The 15106-nt window shown below is 40.8% G+C and overlaps 1 protein-coding gene across 1 annotated transcript in view; it reads left to right on the forward strand.

Annotated features, from left to right (window-relative positions):
• The window catches only part of HYDIN (HYDIN axonemal central pair apparatus protein), a 2443906-nt gene that overhangs the window by 1858362 nt on the left and 570438 nt on the right, over positions 1-15106 (forward strand). The window contains exons 78-80 of the mRNA XM_030205004.1: positions 5191-5290; positions 5386-5554; positions 10412-10653. Of these exons, the coding sequence (XP_030060864.1) occupies positions 5191-5290; positions 5386-5554; positions 10412-10653 (511 nt within the window). The remainder of the gene's footprint in view (positions 1-5190; positions 5291-5385; positions 5555-10411; positions 10654-15106) is intronic.

A 15106-nucleotide genomic window follows, 5' to 3' on the forward strand; every position in this document is an offset into this window, starting at 1 on the left:
CTTCCTCACTGAAACCTGGATCCATGACCAAAAGGACCCTATAATCCTAGACCTGTGCCCTCCAGGATACAAAATCACACCTGGACCAGAAAAGAAAAGAGAGATGGAGGCATAGCACTACTCTATCATTCCCACTTTACCACCGAAACCACTGCCGAGTCCATAACACCTCAACTTGAAATTGTCTCAATCAGAATCCACAACAAAACCCTACGTGATCATGTGAATTGTGTCTTGTTTTACAGACCTCCAGATAATTGGAACGAAGGCCAGACCAACTTCATGAACTTCATTTCAAACACTTGTGTAACCAACTCCAATATACTAGTATTAGGAGACATTAACCTCCACCTAGAAGACCCAAACTCTACCAACGCATGAGAATGCAAGGAATTCCTCCACTCATGGGACCCATGTCAAGCAACCCATGTCAAAGGGCACACACTCGACCTCATCTCACACAATCTGTCCACAGACCAGAACCTAATAATAACAGAAATTAAATGGACAGAAACACCATGGACTGACCACTACAAATTAAACCTATCCCTAAAATGGTGGAAAAAGGGTTCATACCGTATACAAGAACACACAACCTACAGCACAAGAGGCCAAATAGACTCGGAAACATTCTGGCAACAGATATACAAAAACGAATGGACAGCACAAACGGACTCTATATACTACCTCTCAGAATGGGATAAAAGATGCAGAAGCATACTGGACGAAATAGCATCCTTACGAACAAGAACCTCACGTAGGCATAACTCGATACCGTGGTTCAACGAAGAACTGAAAAAAATAAAAACACAATCCAGGAAACTCGAATGAGCTTGGAAAAAAATAAAAGATGAACACACACTCAACGCATGGAAACAAATACAAAGAAAATACAAATACGCAATAAGACAGACCAAAAGGTGTTACTATAAAACTAAAATAGGGCCAGATTACAAAGACACTAATAAATTATACCAACTCATGAACAAACTACTAGATATCACCTTGGTCACCACAACCAATACAGACATCCCATCTGCAGACAACCTTGCTAAATACTTCAATGAAAAAATTGCAACATGCTACCTAATGACAACACCAATATCGAAAATTTCATCACTGGCTTGGACCCAACCCCTGGTGAATACCCAGCGGACCAAACCTGGTCAAACTTTGCTCTCCTCACTCCGGAAACAGTCACCCAGGTGATTAATAGGTTCTCCAACTCTCACTGTAAATTGGATACCTGCCCCAACTACCTAATAAAATCCGCTCCCCACCGCTTCATAGCAGACCTTACATCGCACTTAAACTACATGCTTCAACAAGGTCTCTTCCCTAAGGAAAATGGCAACATCCTACTCACCCCAATACCAAAAGATCCCAAGAAAAAGTCAAACAAAATCACTAACTACCGCCCAGCAGCATCAATCCCACTGGTGGTCAAGCTGATGGAAAGCATGGTAACCAAACAACTTACTGATTATATAAACAAATTCACAATATTACATGAATCACAATCAGGATTTCACCCCCTCCATAGCACTGAAACAGTACTAATTACCCTACTAGCCAAATTCAAGCAGGAAATAGCAACAGGCAAAAGCATACTTCTCCTCCAATTCAACATGTCCAGTGCGTTCGACATGGTAAACCATAAAATACTACTAAGACTCCTAGATTACTTCGGGATTGGCGGACACATACTTAGTTGGATCAAGGGTTTCCTAACCACTAGAACATATCAAGTGAAATCAAGCTCAAACATATCACCACCGTGGAAAGCAGAATGCAGAGTACCTCAAGGATCACCACTATCACCAATCCTTTTCAGCCTAATGATGACCCCACTAGCCAAATCCTTATCCAACCAAGGCATTAACCTTTTCATCTATGTAGACGATGTCACAATATACATTCCTTACAAACGTGACCTGACAGAAATCACCAACGAAATCAAGCTCAGCTTGAATATCATGGACTCATGGGCAAACGCATTTCAACTAAAAACACAGAAAAAACACACTGTCTCTTCCTCTCATCCCAATACAATACGAACAAACCCACAAACATAAACATCCCAGATTATACCATCCCTATCTCAGACAGCCTGAAAATTCTCGGTGTTACAATCGACCGTAACCTCACACTAGAGAACCAAGTGAAATCTACAACAAAGAAAATGTTCCATTCAATGTCGAAACTCAAACGCATGAAACCATTTTTCCCCAAGGGAAACATTTCGCAACTTGGTACAATCAATGATACTAAGCCACGTAGACTACTGCAACGGAATTTATGCTGGATGCAAAGAACAAATTATAAAGAAACTTCAGACTGCTCAAAACACAGCAGCCAGGCTTATATTTGGAAAAACACAATTCGAAAGTGCCAAACCCCTCCGAGAAAAACTGCACTGGCTTCCAATCAAAGAAAGTATTGCTTTCAAAATCTGCACCCTGGTTCATAAGATTATCTACGACGAAGCCCCGGGATACATGGCAGACCTCATAGACCTACCAACCAGAAACACAACAGGATCAACACGAACATATCTAAATCTGCACTACCCAAGCTTCAAAGGACTCAAATACAAATCAACCTATGCATCCAGCTTTTCCTACATAAGCACACAACTATGGCACGCATTACCAAAAGCCGTGAAAACAACTTATTATCACCTAAACTTCCGTAAATCATGAAAAACGAACCTGTGCAAAAAGGCATACTCTACCGACCCAACTTAAATGCCTGTACCCTGCAACACAACGAAACCAAAGCTCGTAGTGGACATATAATAACTCTTCCTCTCTACGATTCCCTAATGTGTCTGTACACATGAACCTTATTCTACCACAACATTACTGTATTTGTTCATATCGGAATTGGCGAACGCCTTTACGGTACTATGTAAGCCACATGGAGCCTGCAAATAGGTGGGAAAATGTGGGATACAAATGTAACAAATAAAAATAAATAAATAAAACGGTAACAGAATTCAAAAATGCGTGGGATAAACATAAAGGAATCCTGTTCAGAAGGAATGGATCCTCAGAAGCTTAGCAGAGATTGGGTGGCAGAGCCAGTGGTGGGAGGCGGGGCTAGTGCGGGGCAGACTTCCACGGTCTGTGCCCTGAAAATGGCAGATACAAATCAAGGTCAGGTATACACATAAAGTAGCACATATGAGTTTATCTTGTGGGCAGACTGGATGGACCATACAGATCTCTCTCTGCCGTCATCTACTATGTTACTGTGTTTTCCTGTGCCAACTTACAAAAATGTCCACAGCATACACTGTAGTGTAACTGAAACTTCACTTTATTAAATTAAATATTAATTACAACATCTGCTGATAACTGTTATTGACTGTTGCATCTTACAAATAGGTCAGGTTGGAAAATATTACATCTAAAACCTTTTATATTGAAGGTTCCCATTTATGGAATGAGTTGCCCATTGAATTAAGAAAGGTTGAAAACTATTTCAATTTAGAAAACTGCTCAAGGCTTATTTTTTCTCTCAGGTTAATTGTTGATGGATGATGTGAGTTGATGGGGAATTGTTAGCTTTAATTTTTTGTTTTAGTAATTGTTTTTTTGAATGGCAGACATTGTGTTTATGTATATTATGCATGTGATCTTTGTAAACCACCTAGAATATATGCTAGAGCAGTCTATAAACCGTGTTATAAATAAATACATTTATTCTTTGAAAATAATGACAGCAAACGGTCTTCTCTGGGAGGAATTCCATAAATGGAGCTCAAAAATGGATGCCAGAAAAGGTCAGCACTAAGCGCTATTCTATAAAGAATGTGCTCTTTATAAAATAGCATTTAGCACCAATTTCTGCACCCGACTCTGGGCGCCATATAAAATAGCACTTAGCACCAATTTCTGCACCCAACTCTGGGCGCCAGACTTACACCTGCTGAAACCTGGTGTACATCCTAGTGCCCAAGCTGGGCATGGAGACCCATTATTCTGTAACACTAGGCGCAACTTTTGGGAACACCCCTGACCCGCCCATGTCCCTCCCACATCTATGCCCCCTTTTGGGTTGCCTGCTATAGGATTTTGGTGCCCAGCGTTATAGAATAGCGCATAGCCAGATGCAACTGCAAATCCTAATTGGTGCCAACATCCAATTATTGATGTCTAACAGCTTGTTAGCCAATTAAGTTGCACGTGCATCTCAGAAGTGAGGCCAAATCTGGGCACCATATATAAGGGAAGGGGAATGGGACTTGATATACCGCCTTTCTGTGGTATTTTGCAACTACATTCAAAGCAGTTTACATATATACAGGTACTTATTTTGTACCCGGGGCAATGGAGGATTAAGTGACTTGCCCACAGTCACAGAAGCTACAGTGGGATTCAAACGCAGTTCCCCAGGATGAAAGTCCACTGCACTAATCACTAGACTACTCCTCCACTTGAATCTGGGGGTCTGTGCTTAAAGTGGTGAAGCGAATACATTTCTTCTGTTCTCTAGCATCATTTTGTTTTCTCTTCCAGGGATAATTCCATTCACTCCATTCACACTTAGGCACTTACTTACAATTTCTGGGATACTAGATTCTTCTTCTCTACCAAGAAGTTTAGGCAATGTCAGGCACTTATACAAAATCCTTCCTTTTATCATTCTACTTCTCACAAGTGACCTCAGAAAATTGGGTTAGCTCTAGCATGGCCTTCCTTTCCACAGGCTCTAGACCCCCTGCTAATAAAGGGCTTTTCACGGTCTCTGAGCAGCAGAAGAAATTCCTAGGGAAAGCCTCCTCCAGTCTTTCTGTTGACCAGTTTAAGGTTAGGCTATGGCAGCACTCCCCTTTACTCAATTTCATTTGTCCAAGACCCAGACCAGTGCACAAGACTCCACTGACTCAAGGGCCGTATGGTCCCTGATGTAAGCTCAGCAGAAAGGAGTAGCCAAGGCAAAGACCCTTTTCCTCCAAAGCATAGTCCTTTATGACGTTGTAACCCCCTAGCTCTTTTCCTGGGGTTTTTCCTTTACACAGAGCCCAGCTAGAAAATTCCTAAGGGTCATAATTCATTCTGCTGCTTCCTGGGCATTCCTACCCCTGCAAGAACATAAGAAAAATATATCTACAGTTGCTAGGGATTTAGTGAAACCTTTATATGCTAATTCTATGTTACTGCTTAATCACCAATATCTCTGCAGGTACAGAAGGAGGTTTGGACTTTGGAATCATCAAAGTTTTAGATGAAGCAAAGCAGATTATATCTCTAAAGAACAAAGGGAAATATGAGATTGGATTCAGGTAAGCAAGTTATTTCTTCCATTTGAACATTAGTACTATTTCTGATTTTCCTAATCCTCCTATTCCAGTAATGACCTTCTGTTTTCCTTCCACAGTTTTTCTCTGGATACTACAGATCCAAGCATGCGAGATCTGAATTCCATCTTCTCCATCATTCCCCAGAAAGGTATATTGATGTCTAATGAACGGCCCACTCAGGTTCAAATCGTCTTTCGTTCTAAAAAAGAAATACTCATCATAGAAAAGCCCATTCTGCGTTGCCAGGTGAGGTTTCACATTAGTAGAAAAGAGATAGAGACAGCTAGATTGTACGTTTTGATAATATAATAGGCAGGGATATAAAGTGATAACCGTACAAGCTATCAACAGAAAAGAGGGAAGGAAGAGAACAAGCTGCAATGAATAATGTAAACTTTGAGAGAATTCATAACTTGCCTGATGAGGAGTCACTCTAGTATAGGAATTCTGACTCTGGGAGAACTAACAGCTGCTACTGTCCCATCTTCTGCCTGCAATTATTTCTTTAAAGAATGCTTGTGAGGGTTTTGCTGCTCCTCCAGTTTCAGTCTCCTCTAATAAGGAACATTGTAACATATGAATGATATACTGACTGAGGATGTTTTCATAGCTATGGTTACCCAAGGCTTTACCTGCAGTATAAAGAACGACATAGGAATGCTGGCTTCCCTCAGTCCATACCTTTTACAGAAAGAGTCTTAGTATACACTGATGAAGGAGCAAAGGCTGTAAGGAGAAGTTCACCATTTCTTCAGACTGATTTATTTATTTATGTATGTAATAAAAAGGAACTACTGAATTACATACAGCAGGACTGGAAATATCAGGGATTTCCCCTTGGTGGACAATACATAGAATAGTTCTTACGATTTAAGGTTTCAGTAGCAGTGTCCTTGAGCAAGTGGTTCTTCAAATATGAGTACTTGATGTAGTTATGCTGAAAGATTTGTGGGACTCTGGTACAAGCTCCACCAGAGAAAACTTTCAGAATTTTGTGGAATCAAAACACATACAAAGTTTCTAGTGCCACTGGGAGACACTTACCATTTCTGGGATCATCTGCTCTATTTCTTTTCTGTTACATCATTACTCAGCCTCATCACATAGGAGGCTATTTGTAAACCATGTTAGGTATATAAAGCAAGTTTTTAGCATGTTAATTTGTAATGTAGTGCTCAAAAACAATTAATGCAATCAGTGCACATCAACTACTGCATTAAACACCTAACTTGGAATTTTAAATTAGGAGCATGAAGAGCATCTTGCATTTAGCATAAGTTTTGTTAATATGTGTTAACTGCTAATGTGGCAGATAACACAGAGCAGTTAACTGTGCTTTAAGAGTTGTAGTCACCTGCATTCCATGTTAGCAGCCACTCTGTTAACATGTACTATTGCCAAATCTAAGGAGTAGGGGTGGACCAATGAAACTCATCAGCTGGTGGTAGGTTGAAGTAACTTTATTTGGCACCAGATATGTATTTGACCTGACATAGGACCGTGTTTTATGGAACTACCATCTGACCAGGCAGGGGTCAGATACTACATACAAAATAAATACATAGCTAACAAGGTTAAAAACAGGAAATCCTTCAATTTGTATATAAAAATAATAATCACCACCATCATAGTAACAGTAACAACACCAATATAAAAATAGAATTAACAATAATAAATAATTTATTTAGATTTTGCTCACACCTTTTTCAGTAGTAGCTCAAGGTGAGTTATATGAGTACAATGGATATTTCTCTGTCCCTGGAGGGCTCACAAGCTAAGTCTGTACCTGAGGCAATGGAGGGTTAAGTGACTTGCCCAGGAGCAGCAGCGGGATTTGAACTGGCCACCTCTGGATTGCAAGACTGGTGCTCTAACCGCTAGGCCACTCCAATAAATAAATACACGTAGATGGCATGTAAGAATAAACATAAATCAGTGCAAGGATGAAAATGTAATAAAAAATATATAAATATTTGCATTGATAATAATAAGTAATAACAGGACTGACCTTATGATAAATATCACAGTGAATGGGTACAGAAATAAAGACGAGTAACTGGTAATAATATCTAAATAAAGGGCTAAGAGACTTCAAGATGGCGTCCGAGCAAGATGTGGACGGCGGTTGCTCGTAAAAAGCTTTTAGAAAGTTCCTTTTTTCCTTCTTAATAATGCCGAAAAGGAAGGGTAAGACGAAGGGACCACCTCTCCCGAAACAGATCCCCTCCTTACCGGGACAACTGCCGATGTCTTCATTTTTGGTGTCGACCCCAATTTCTGGCGTATCCGTTGACGAGACTGGGAAGAGTCCCGTCCAGGAGAGCGATCTTTCGCTCAGCCCGCTGGGACCTTTGACCCCGCCGCCTCCGCAATCAGACGGTGTTGCTGTGCCGAGGCCCGAAGCAGGAAGCTCGAAGGGGTGGCGAACTCTGTCTGAAGGAGCGGCACAAGCTGCAGGAGCCCAACGAACACCGGAGATGGCAACTGGGGAGGCAACGGAAGACTCGACTCGAGATATAAAATTACAAGAATCTTATCTTTGTGCTATGGCGATTCAACCGCTGGTAAAGCCCCAAGAGGTGTCCTTGGAGTCTATATGGACAGCCTTAGAATCTTTGCACAAGGTCTGTAATGCCTTTATTTCCGTATCTTTAAACAATTCCTCTCAAATAAATAATTTAAAAGAGAAGATGGAAGGTATTTCGGTGAAACAGACTAAACTTGAGACTGAAACTGCTAAGATTTTAGAACAACAAGCACAAATCTCTGGAGACAGAATGATATTACATAGGAAGATAGAAAATCTAGAAAATTCTTCAAGAAATTTAAATTTACGTGTGTTAAATTTTCCAAGAGATCAACTTATTTCTCCAAGAGATATGTTTGTAAAATTTTTGAAGGAGGTGTACAAGTATTCGGATCAATCCCTTCCACCTCTGCAAAGAATATACTATCTGAAAACTATGCCAAAATCACAACAGAATGTTCCAGGAAATCAAGATAAAACACCTGAAGTACTTGATTTAACAGATTTTTTGGAACAATCGAAAGAAAATATTGCGCTCAGAGCTACTTTAATTGTTTCATTTGTATTTTTACAAGACAAAGAAGCTCTGTTGAGGCTATATTTTAAAAATATTCATCCGGAATTTAAAGGTAGTAAAATCTCAATATTCCCAGATATTTCTCGTTGGTCTCAGCAGAGAAGAAAGAAATTTCTTGAGGTGAAACAAGAATCTTTGGCTATCAAGGCAAACTTTCAGTTACGTTTTCCATGCAAGTGTTTATTGACTTTAAACGATAAAAGATACATTTTCTTTGACCCAGAACAATTACGTACTTTCCTTAATGCGCAAGGTGATAAAGGTTAAGTCCATATAAAGTAAAGGTTGTATAATTAAAAGGGTAACCTCCTGCTTATTTTCTTTTTTAAACTCTGTTATGTTTAAATTCCAACTTCCATTGGTTTTCAAACCATCTTGAATTCTCATATTGTTTAGTGGACTATAAACTAATATAATTATGGAATAGTGTTACCATATTTGATTATTCTTTGTAAAAAGGTTGCAATATTGGTGTATCTTATCAAAGATGATATCTTTGTATATAATGAAAATTAATAAACAAAGTTAAATATAATATCTAAATAAAGAAAAGAAACATATTGCAAAATCACCAAGTCAAAATATGAATGTTGAGGCGAGGGGGAACTAGTGCTGAAAATTAGATATGGACAAAATAAAAAAACAAGAAAATTTAAAAACGAATAAACCAAATGAATAATTAATACAATTATATCATGTGATAAACACTAGTTAAACTGAAACCAAAAAATATAAAAAGAATGTACCAAGCCCTGGGAAAATCATGGTACCTGAAAAAAAGAAAACTATGGAAGCACAGCATCAAAAAATAAAAGAATAAGTAAGTGGTTCATAGTGAGTAAATAATAAAGAAGTGTATTGCTTCAACATTCACATTTTGACTTATATGCAACATATTTCCCATATATTAAGTATTTTATGTGATAATTATATGACTCTTACACCCATTTTTATCTTCTTACACTTTACTATTCTATTTATACCTTTTTATTCATCTTTTATCACATTTGTTCTTGACTGTGTCACTAGTCTTTAAATATTGGTTTTCTTTTATTTACCATGACTAGATTTATGTGTTCCAGTGTTCTCCCCTTTGTGATTTTGCAATGTTTCTTTTTATTTATTTATTTAGATATTATTAGATATTATTACCAGCTACTCTTCTTTATTTCTGCACCCATTCACTGTGATATTTATCATAAGGTCAGTCCTGTTATTACTTATTATCATTATTAATGCATATATTTATATATTTTTACTACGTTTTCATCCTCACACTGATTTGTGTTTATTCTTATATGCCATCTAAGTTTATTTATTTTTTATTATTGTTAATTCTATTTTTATATTAGCGTTGTTACTGTTACTATGATGATGATGATGATTATTATTATTTTTATGTTGTTATATACAAATTGAAGGATTTCCTGTTTTTAACCTTGTTATCTATGTATTTATTTTGTATATAGTATCTGACCCCTGAGGCAGATGGTAGTTCCCTCAAAACACAGTCCTGTGTCAGGTCACATACATATCTTGTGCCAAATAAAGTTACTTCAATCTACCACCGGCTGATAAGGTTCCTTGGTCCACCCCTCCTCCTTTGGTTTGGCTGTTGGTTTGTATATGGGGGTTTTCTTACCCTGACCTGTTGGTTGCTACTGTGATGCAACATGCACTATTGAACATTGCTTCATTCACTTTCCCCCAAATGCTAGCAATGCTCTCAACAATTCCCATGGATGCTTTGCATCTACTGTGGGTTAACTTTTGCAGTTAATGCATGTTAAGTGGAAAACATTAATGCAATTTAGTAAACAGGTACCTTAATTTTGCTATTTAAAAAATGTTAATAAAAAGAACGTTATATTTTATTTAGCTTCATTTTTTTCAATTATATTGAAATACTTCTCCCTCTGTTTCTATTTTTTGTTTGTTTTATGCCTTCCTTTTTAATCAAACAGACTCCCCTGTTTATAATTGTTGTTTTTCTGTGTAGGTTATAGAACCAAATATCTCTGAAGGAGGGGAGACCATTGCTAGCATTCCAGTGAAGGTATCAGTGCAGTCAGTGTGTACAAAATACAAAATCTTGCCATCTTCAGGTATTAACTTTGGGGCAATGATAATGGGCACCCGAAAGCTCTGCTCCTTTACCATAGAAAACCAAGGCAAGATTGAATTCAAATTTACCATCTCCAAGACAGTAAATGAAGTTACTAATCAGCAAATCAAGAAAAGGTAAGAAAAATGACCAGATCGCTACTGTCAGTTTTGATTCAGCTTTTTATGATTTACTAGCAAAGCAATAATATACTCACGTACAATGGCTTTTATAAAATTAGTTCTCCGAGGACAAGCAGCACAACGTATGCCACATATGGGTGGTGCCATCTGATGGAGCCCAGCATGGATGCTACCCAGTGTTCCAGTAATTTCTGAAGCCTTTGACAACGCCTTACCTTGCATGAATGGGTGCCTTCCCACCCAACGTGAGTGCATAGGATCAGCAGTCTTTGTTATTCCTAGGAGCAGAGCAGTTGCATCATAGCAAGTTCTCTTCAAAGTGTCTTAACATTTTTTTGTGCCTTTCCTCATGGTACACGGGACCTTTTTCTCATTTTTCTTTTGTTAATCCTCTCTCCTTTTTAATTCTTAGAGTTTTTGGCTTGTTTAAGCTTTCTTTATTTTTTGCATGGCTCCATCGGCCCTCTTAGACCTGAGCGCTCAGTCGAATATCCATTATTAAAAAAAAAAAAATTGAGCCATTTGATTTCACTTTGGCTGTTTTTGCTCTGATGTCCCTTAAAACTCCCTTTGATTTTAAGAAGCGTTCATCTCTGTGACTGACCCTCACAATTAGTGCTTGCCATGCCTAGGATCTGACCACAAGGCCTCTAATTGCCTTCTTTGTTGTAAAATGCAAAAAAAAAAACCCAAAAAAGTTGTGAGGGCCAGCGCAAGAAACGTTTTGGCGCTTCTAAGTCTATTCCATCAACTTCAGCATAGGAGGCATTGATTCCCCATGACTAGCAAAAGTGCATCAGACATCGGGGGCATACCAGCATCGAGGAGGTCCTTTCCTGTCTTGACAACAGGCACCAGTAGAGTGCCAGACTGACCTGCATTGAACCCGACACCAAGGACACATCAGGATTCGACATTGTCCTTATCAGCACTGAGGGATCCTGATGTCATGCACCAAACGAAGGCAAAGGAGCATCAATATTGGTCTCACTTGAAGCACAGAGCCAGGAGCTCCAAGACAGTGGCACCACCAGTACCTGAGAAATGTTGGTGCTGAGAGGACTGCTCCCTCTCTGTGGAGTCTGTGCTGATGCACCAGTCTCCTGGATGCTAGGACCAACCTTCTGATTCGGCTCCATCATCCTTGCAGGCTATCCCAGTAACTGATATTGTCCCCGCCTTTGCCTATATCTAACCCCAAAGAGCGATTCTGGGTCCTTTTGCAAAAGGAGTTGGAGCAGATCTTGGCTCTCCGTGATGTTGAATTCTTGAGGTCGTCAATGCCAGCCGTTGCTTTGCCCCAGCTGATCCTCAAGACCCATGATGTGTCTGTTGCCCACTTGTCAACGTGGTGCCTAAATAGGTGTTGGTGCCAGCATCAGACGAAGCAGTGTTTCTCTACAACCCATCGGGAGAGAAACCTCCTGGATGTCCAGGAAAGGAGCTGTCCTTGGCAGAGTCTACATGTGAGTCCATTAGACTCAGGTAGACATAGGTTCAGCCCACTCAGGAGGAGTATTTCATTGTCTCGGACTGCTCTTGGATGTATGAAGTTGAATCAGAGAAGCTCTTGGTAGACCAAGGGAATCCTCCTCCCTCTGACCCCCTCTCCACCTCATGTTGGATGTCCTTGACTATGAGCACCCTGGTAAGGAATCCGTGACAGTGCCCATGCACTACATCCTTCATGCAACACAAATGAGGAAATGGGAGACCCCTCTGCGTGCAGCCTGTACCTTGGAAGGGGGACTCTATGTATAGAGTCCAAAAGGCTTCCAGATTTGAAAAGCATCAACTGCCATACCATTACATGGTGGTCAAATCTGCTCTCAAGACAGCAAAGAGTTCTAGGACATGCCTCAGTGCCCCCTGGTCATGATACTAGAGCCTTCTTTTGGGAGGTTGATTTATCAGGGCTCTATACTCATGTCCCACATTCAGGCCTATCAGATCTACATAAGCAACTACATGTGGAACTTGGTAATTAGTGTAGCGGAGATTGTAGACTCTCTGCGCTCAGACAAGGTTGCAAAACTCCCTGCATTAGTAGCCAAGAAGAGGAGTGTTGAAAGCACTGGCCAGGGGCAACCTGTGATGTTTTTGATGTCATGTCCAGGGTTTCTGCTTTAGGTATTGGCATGCACAGACTTGCCTGGCTGCATGTTTCAGACCTAAAACCCACTGTTCAGGAAAAACTTGTGGACATTCCTTTCTGAGGTGTCAATCTTTTTGGGAACAAAGTGGGAGAGGTCACTGCTCATCAAGTAAAGAGCTGATACCATGAAGTCCCTTTCTCAGCACATTCCTTCTGCAGCCTCCACTTCTTGGAAGTTTTCGGGTAGTGCCCAAAGGAGATCATACTACTCTCACAAGCATATTTATACTCCTCCAGCTCACATTTCCCAGCAATCCCAGGGGCCCCATTCCAGACCTAGGCAGCAGCAGCCTCAGAAAGCCCAGCCAGCTCCCTAGTGAAAGCAAGAGATTAGCTTTTGACTTGCTTCAAGAGAGCACAGCCGTAATATAAGTGACTGTCCTGGATGACATACCAGTAGGAAGGAGGCTGAATTTTTTCAAGCAAGATGTGTCCCTTATAAACTCCAATTGGTGCATTCTTCAATTAGTCTGGAAGGTTGCGCACTAAATCAGTGACAACTTCCTCCAAATTTCCCACCGAGAGCGTCAAAGTTCAGCTATCAGTTCCAGGTCATGATTGCAGAGAACTCTCCTCTCTCCTTCAGGCCCACACAGTTGAGCCTGTACCTCCAGGGGAAGAAAGGAAGGGATTCTTATTCCAAATACTTCTTCTTGCCCAAAAAGGAAGGGGGATTTTGTTCCATCCTAGACATAAGGTCCCTGAACAAATATCTGGTCGGAGAAAAGTTCAGGATGGTTTCTCTGGGTACCCTGGTCCCATGATTCAGTTAAATGATATGTTTTCTAGACATAAAGGATGCTTATGCTCACATACAAATATGTCCCAGCCACAGGAAGTATCTCAGATTTCGAGTAGGGAAACACTGCTACTAATACCACGTCCTACCCTTTGGTCTCGCATCCGCTCCTCAAGTCTTTACCCAATGCCTAGCAGTAGTTGTGGCATGTCTACACAGGCTGGGGGTGTACATGTTTTCCTAATTGGACAATTGACTGGTCCAGAACACATCCAAGGACGGAGTTCAAGGATTGATGAAGAGAACCATTCAAGTGTTAGAGCTACTAGGGTTCGTCATAAACTACCTAGAGTCCCACCATCTCCTCATTCAGCAATTGGAATTCATTGGGACCCTGCTGAACATGACTCAAACACAAGTCTTCCTTACGGAAGCCAGGGCCGAGGCATTATCACCATCACCCTGCTAGCAGGTCATAGCTCAGCAGATGTTGAGGTTGTTGGGCCACATGGCCTCCACAGTGCATGTAACATAGTAACATAGTAGATGACGGCAGAAAAAGACCTGCACGGTCCATCCAGTCTGCCCAACAAGATAACTCATATGTGCTAATTTTGTGTATTCCCTACTTTGATTTGTACCTGTGTTCTTCAGGGCACAGACCGTATAAGTCTGCCCAGCACTATCCCCGCCTCCCAACCACCAGCTCTGGCACAGACCGTATAAGTCTGCCCAGCACTATCCCTGCCTCCCAATCACTAGTCCCGCTTCCCACCACCGGCTCTGGCACAGACCGTATAAGTCTGCCCAGCACTATCCCCGCCTCCCAACCACCAGCCCCACCTCCCGATCTTGACTAATCTCCTGAGGATCCATTCCTTCTGTACAGGATTCCTTTATGCTTATCCCACGCATGTTTGAATTCCGTTACTGTTTTCATTTCCACCACCTCCCGTGGGAGAGCATTCCAAGCATCCACTGCTCTTTCCGTGAAAAAATACTTCCTAACATTTTTCATGAGTCTGCCCCCCTTCAATCTCATTTCATGTCCTCTCGTTCTACCACCTTCCCATCTCCGGAAAAGGTTCGTTTGCGGATTAATACCTTTCAAATATTTGACCGTCTGTATCATATCACCCCTGCTTCTCCTTTTCTCCAGAATATACATGTTTAGTTCAGAAAGTCTCTCCTCATACGTCTTGTAACGCAAATCCCATGCCATTCTCGTAGCTTTTCTTTGCACTGCTTCAATTCTTTTTACATCCTTAACAAGATACGGCCTCCAAAACTGAACACAATACTCCAGGTGGGGCCTCACCAACGACTTATATGGGGGCATCAACACCCCCTTTCTTCTGCTGGTCACACCTCTCTCTATACAGCCTAACAACCTTCATGTCTCCATTTGAGACAGGCTTAGTGGTCCCTAGCTTCCAAATACTGTCAAGCCATGGGGAACCTAGAGGATGCCGTTTCTGTCACTCCAACTCTGCAGGAGTCACTCTTGTGATGGACAATTCAGACCAATCTGGTTATGTGACTTCCCTTTCTAA

Source organism: Microcaecilia unicolor, chromosome 5, assembly GCF_901765095.1.
Source record: "Microcaecilia unicolor chromosome 5, aMicUni1.1, whole genome shotgun sequence".
NCBI lineage: Eukaryota > Metazoa > Chordata > Amphibia > Gymnophiona > Siphonopidae > Microcaecilia > Microcaecilia unicolor.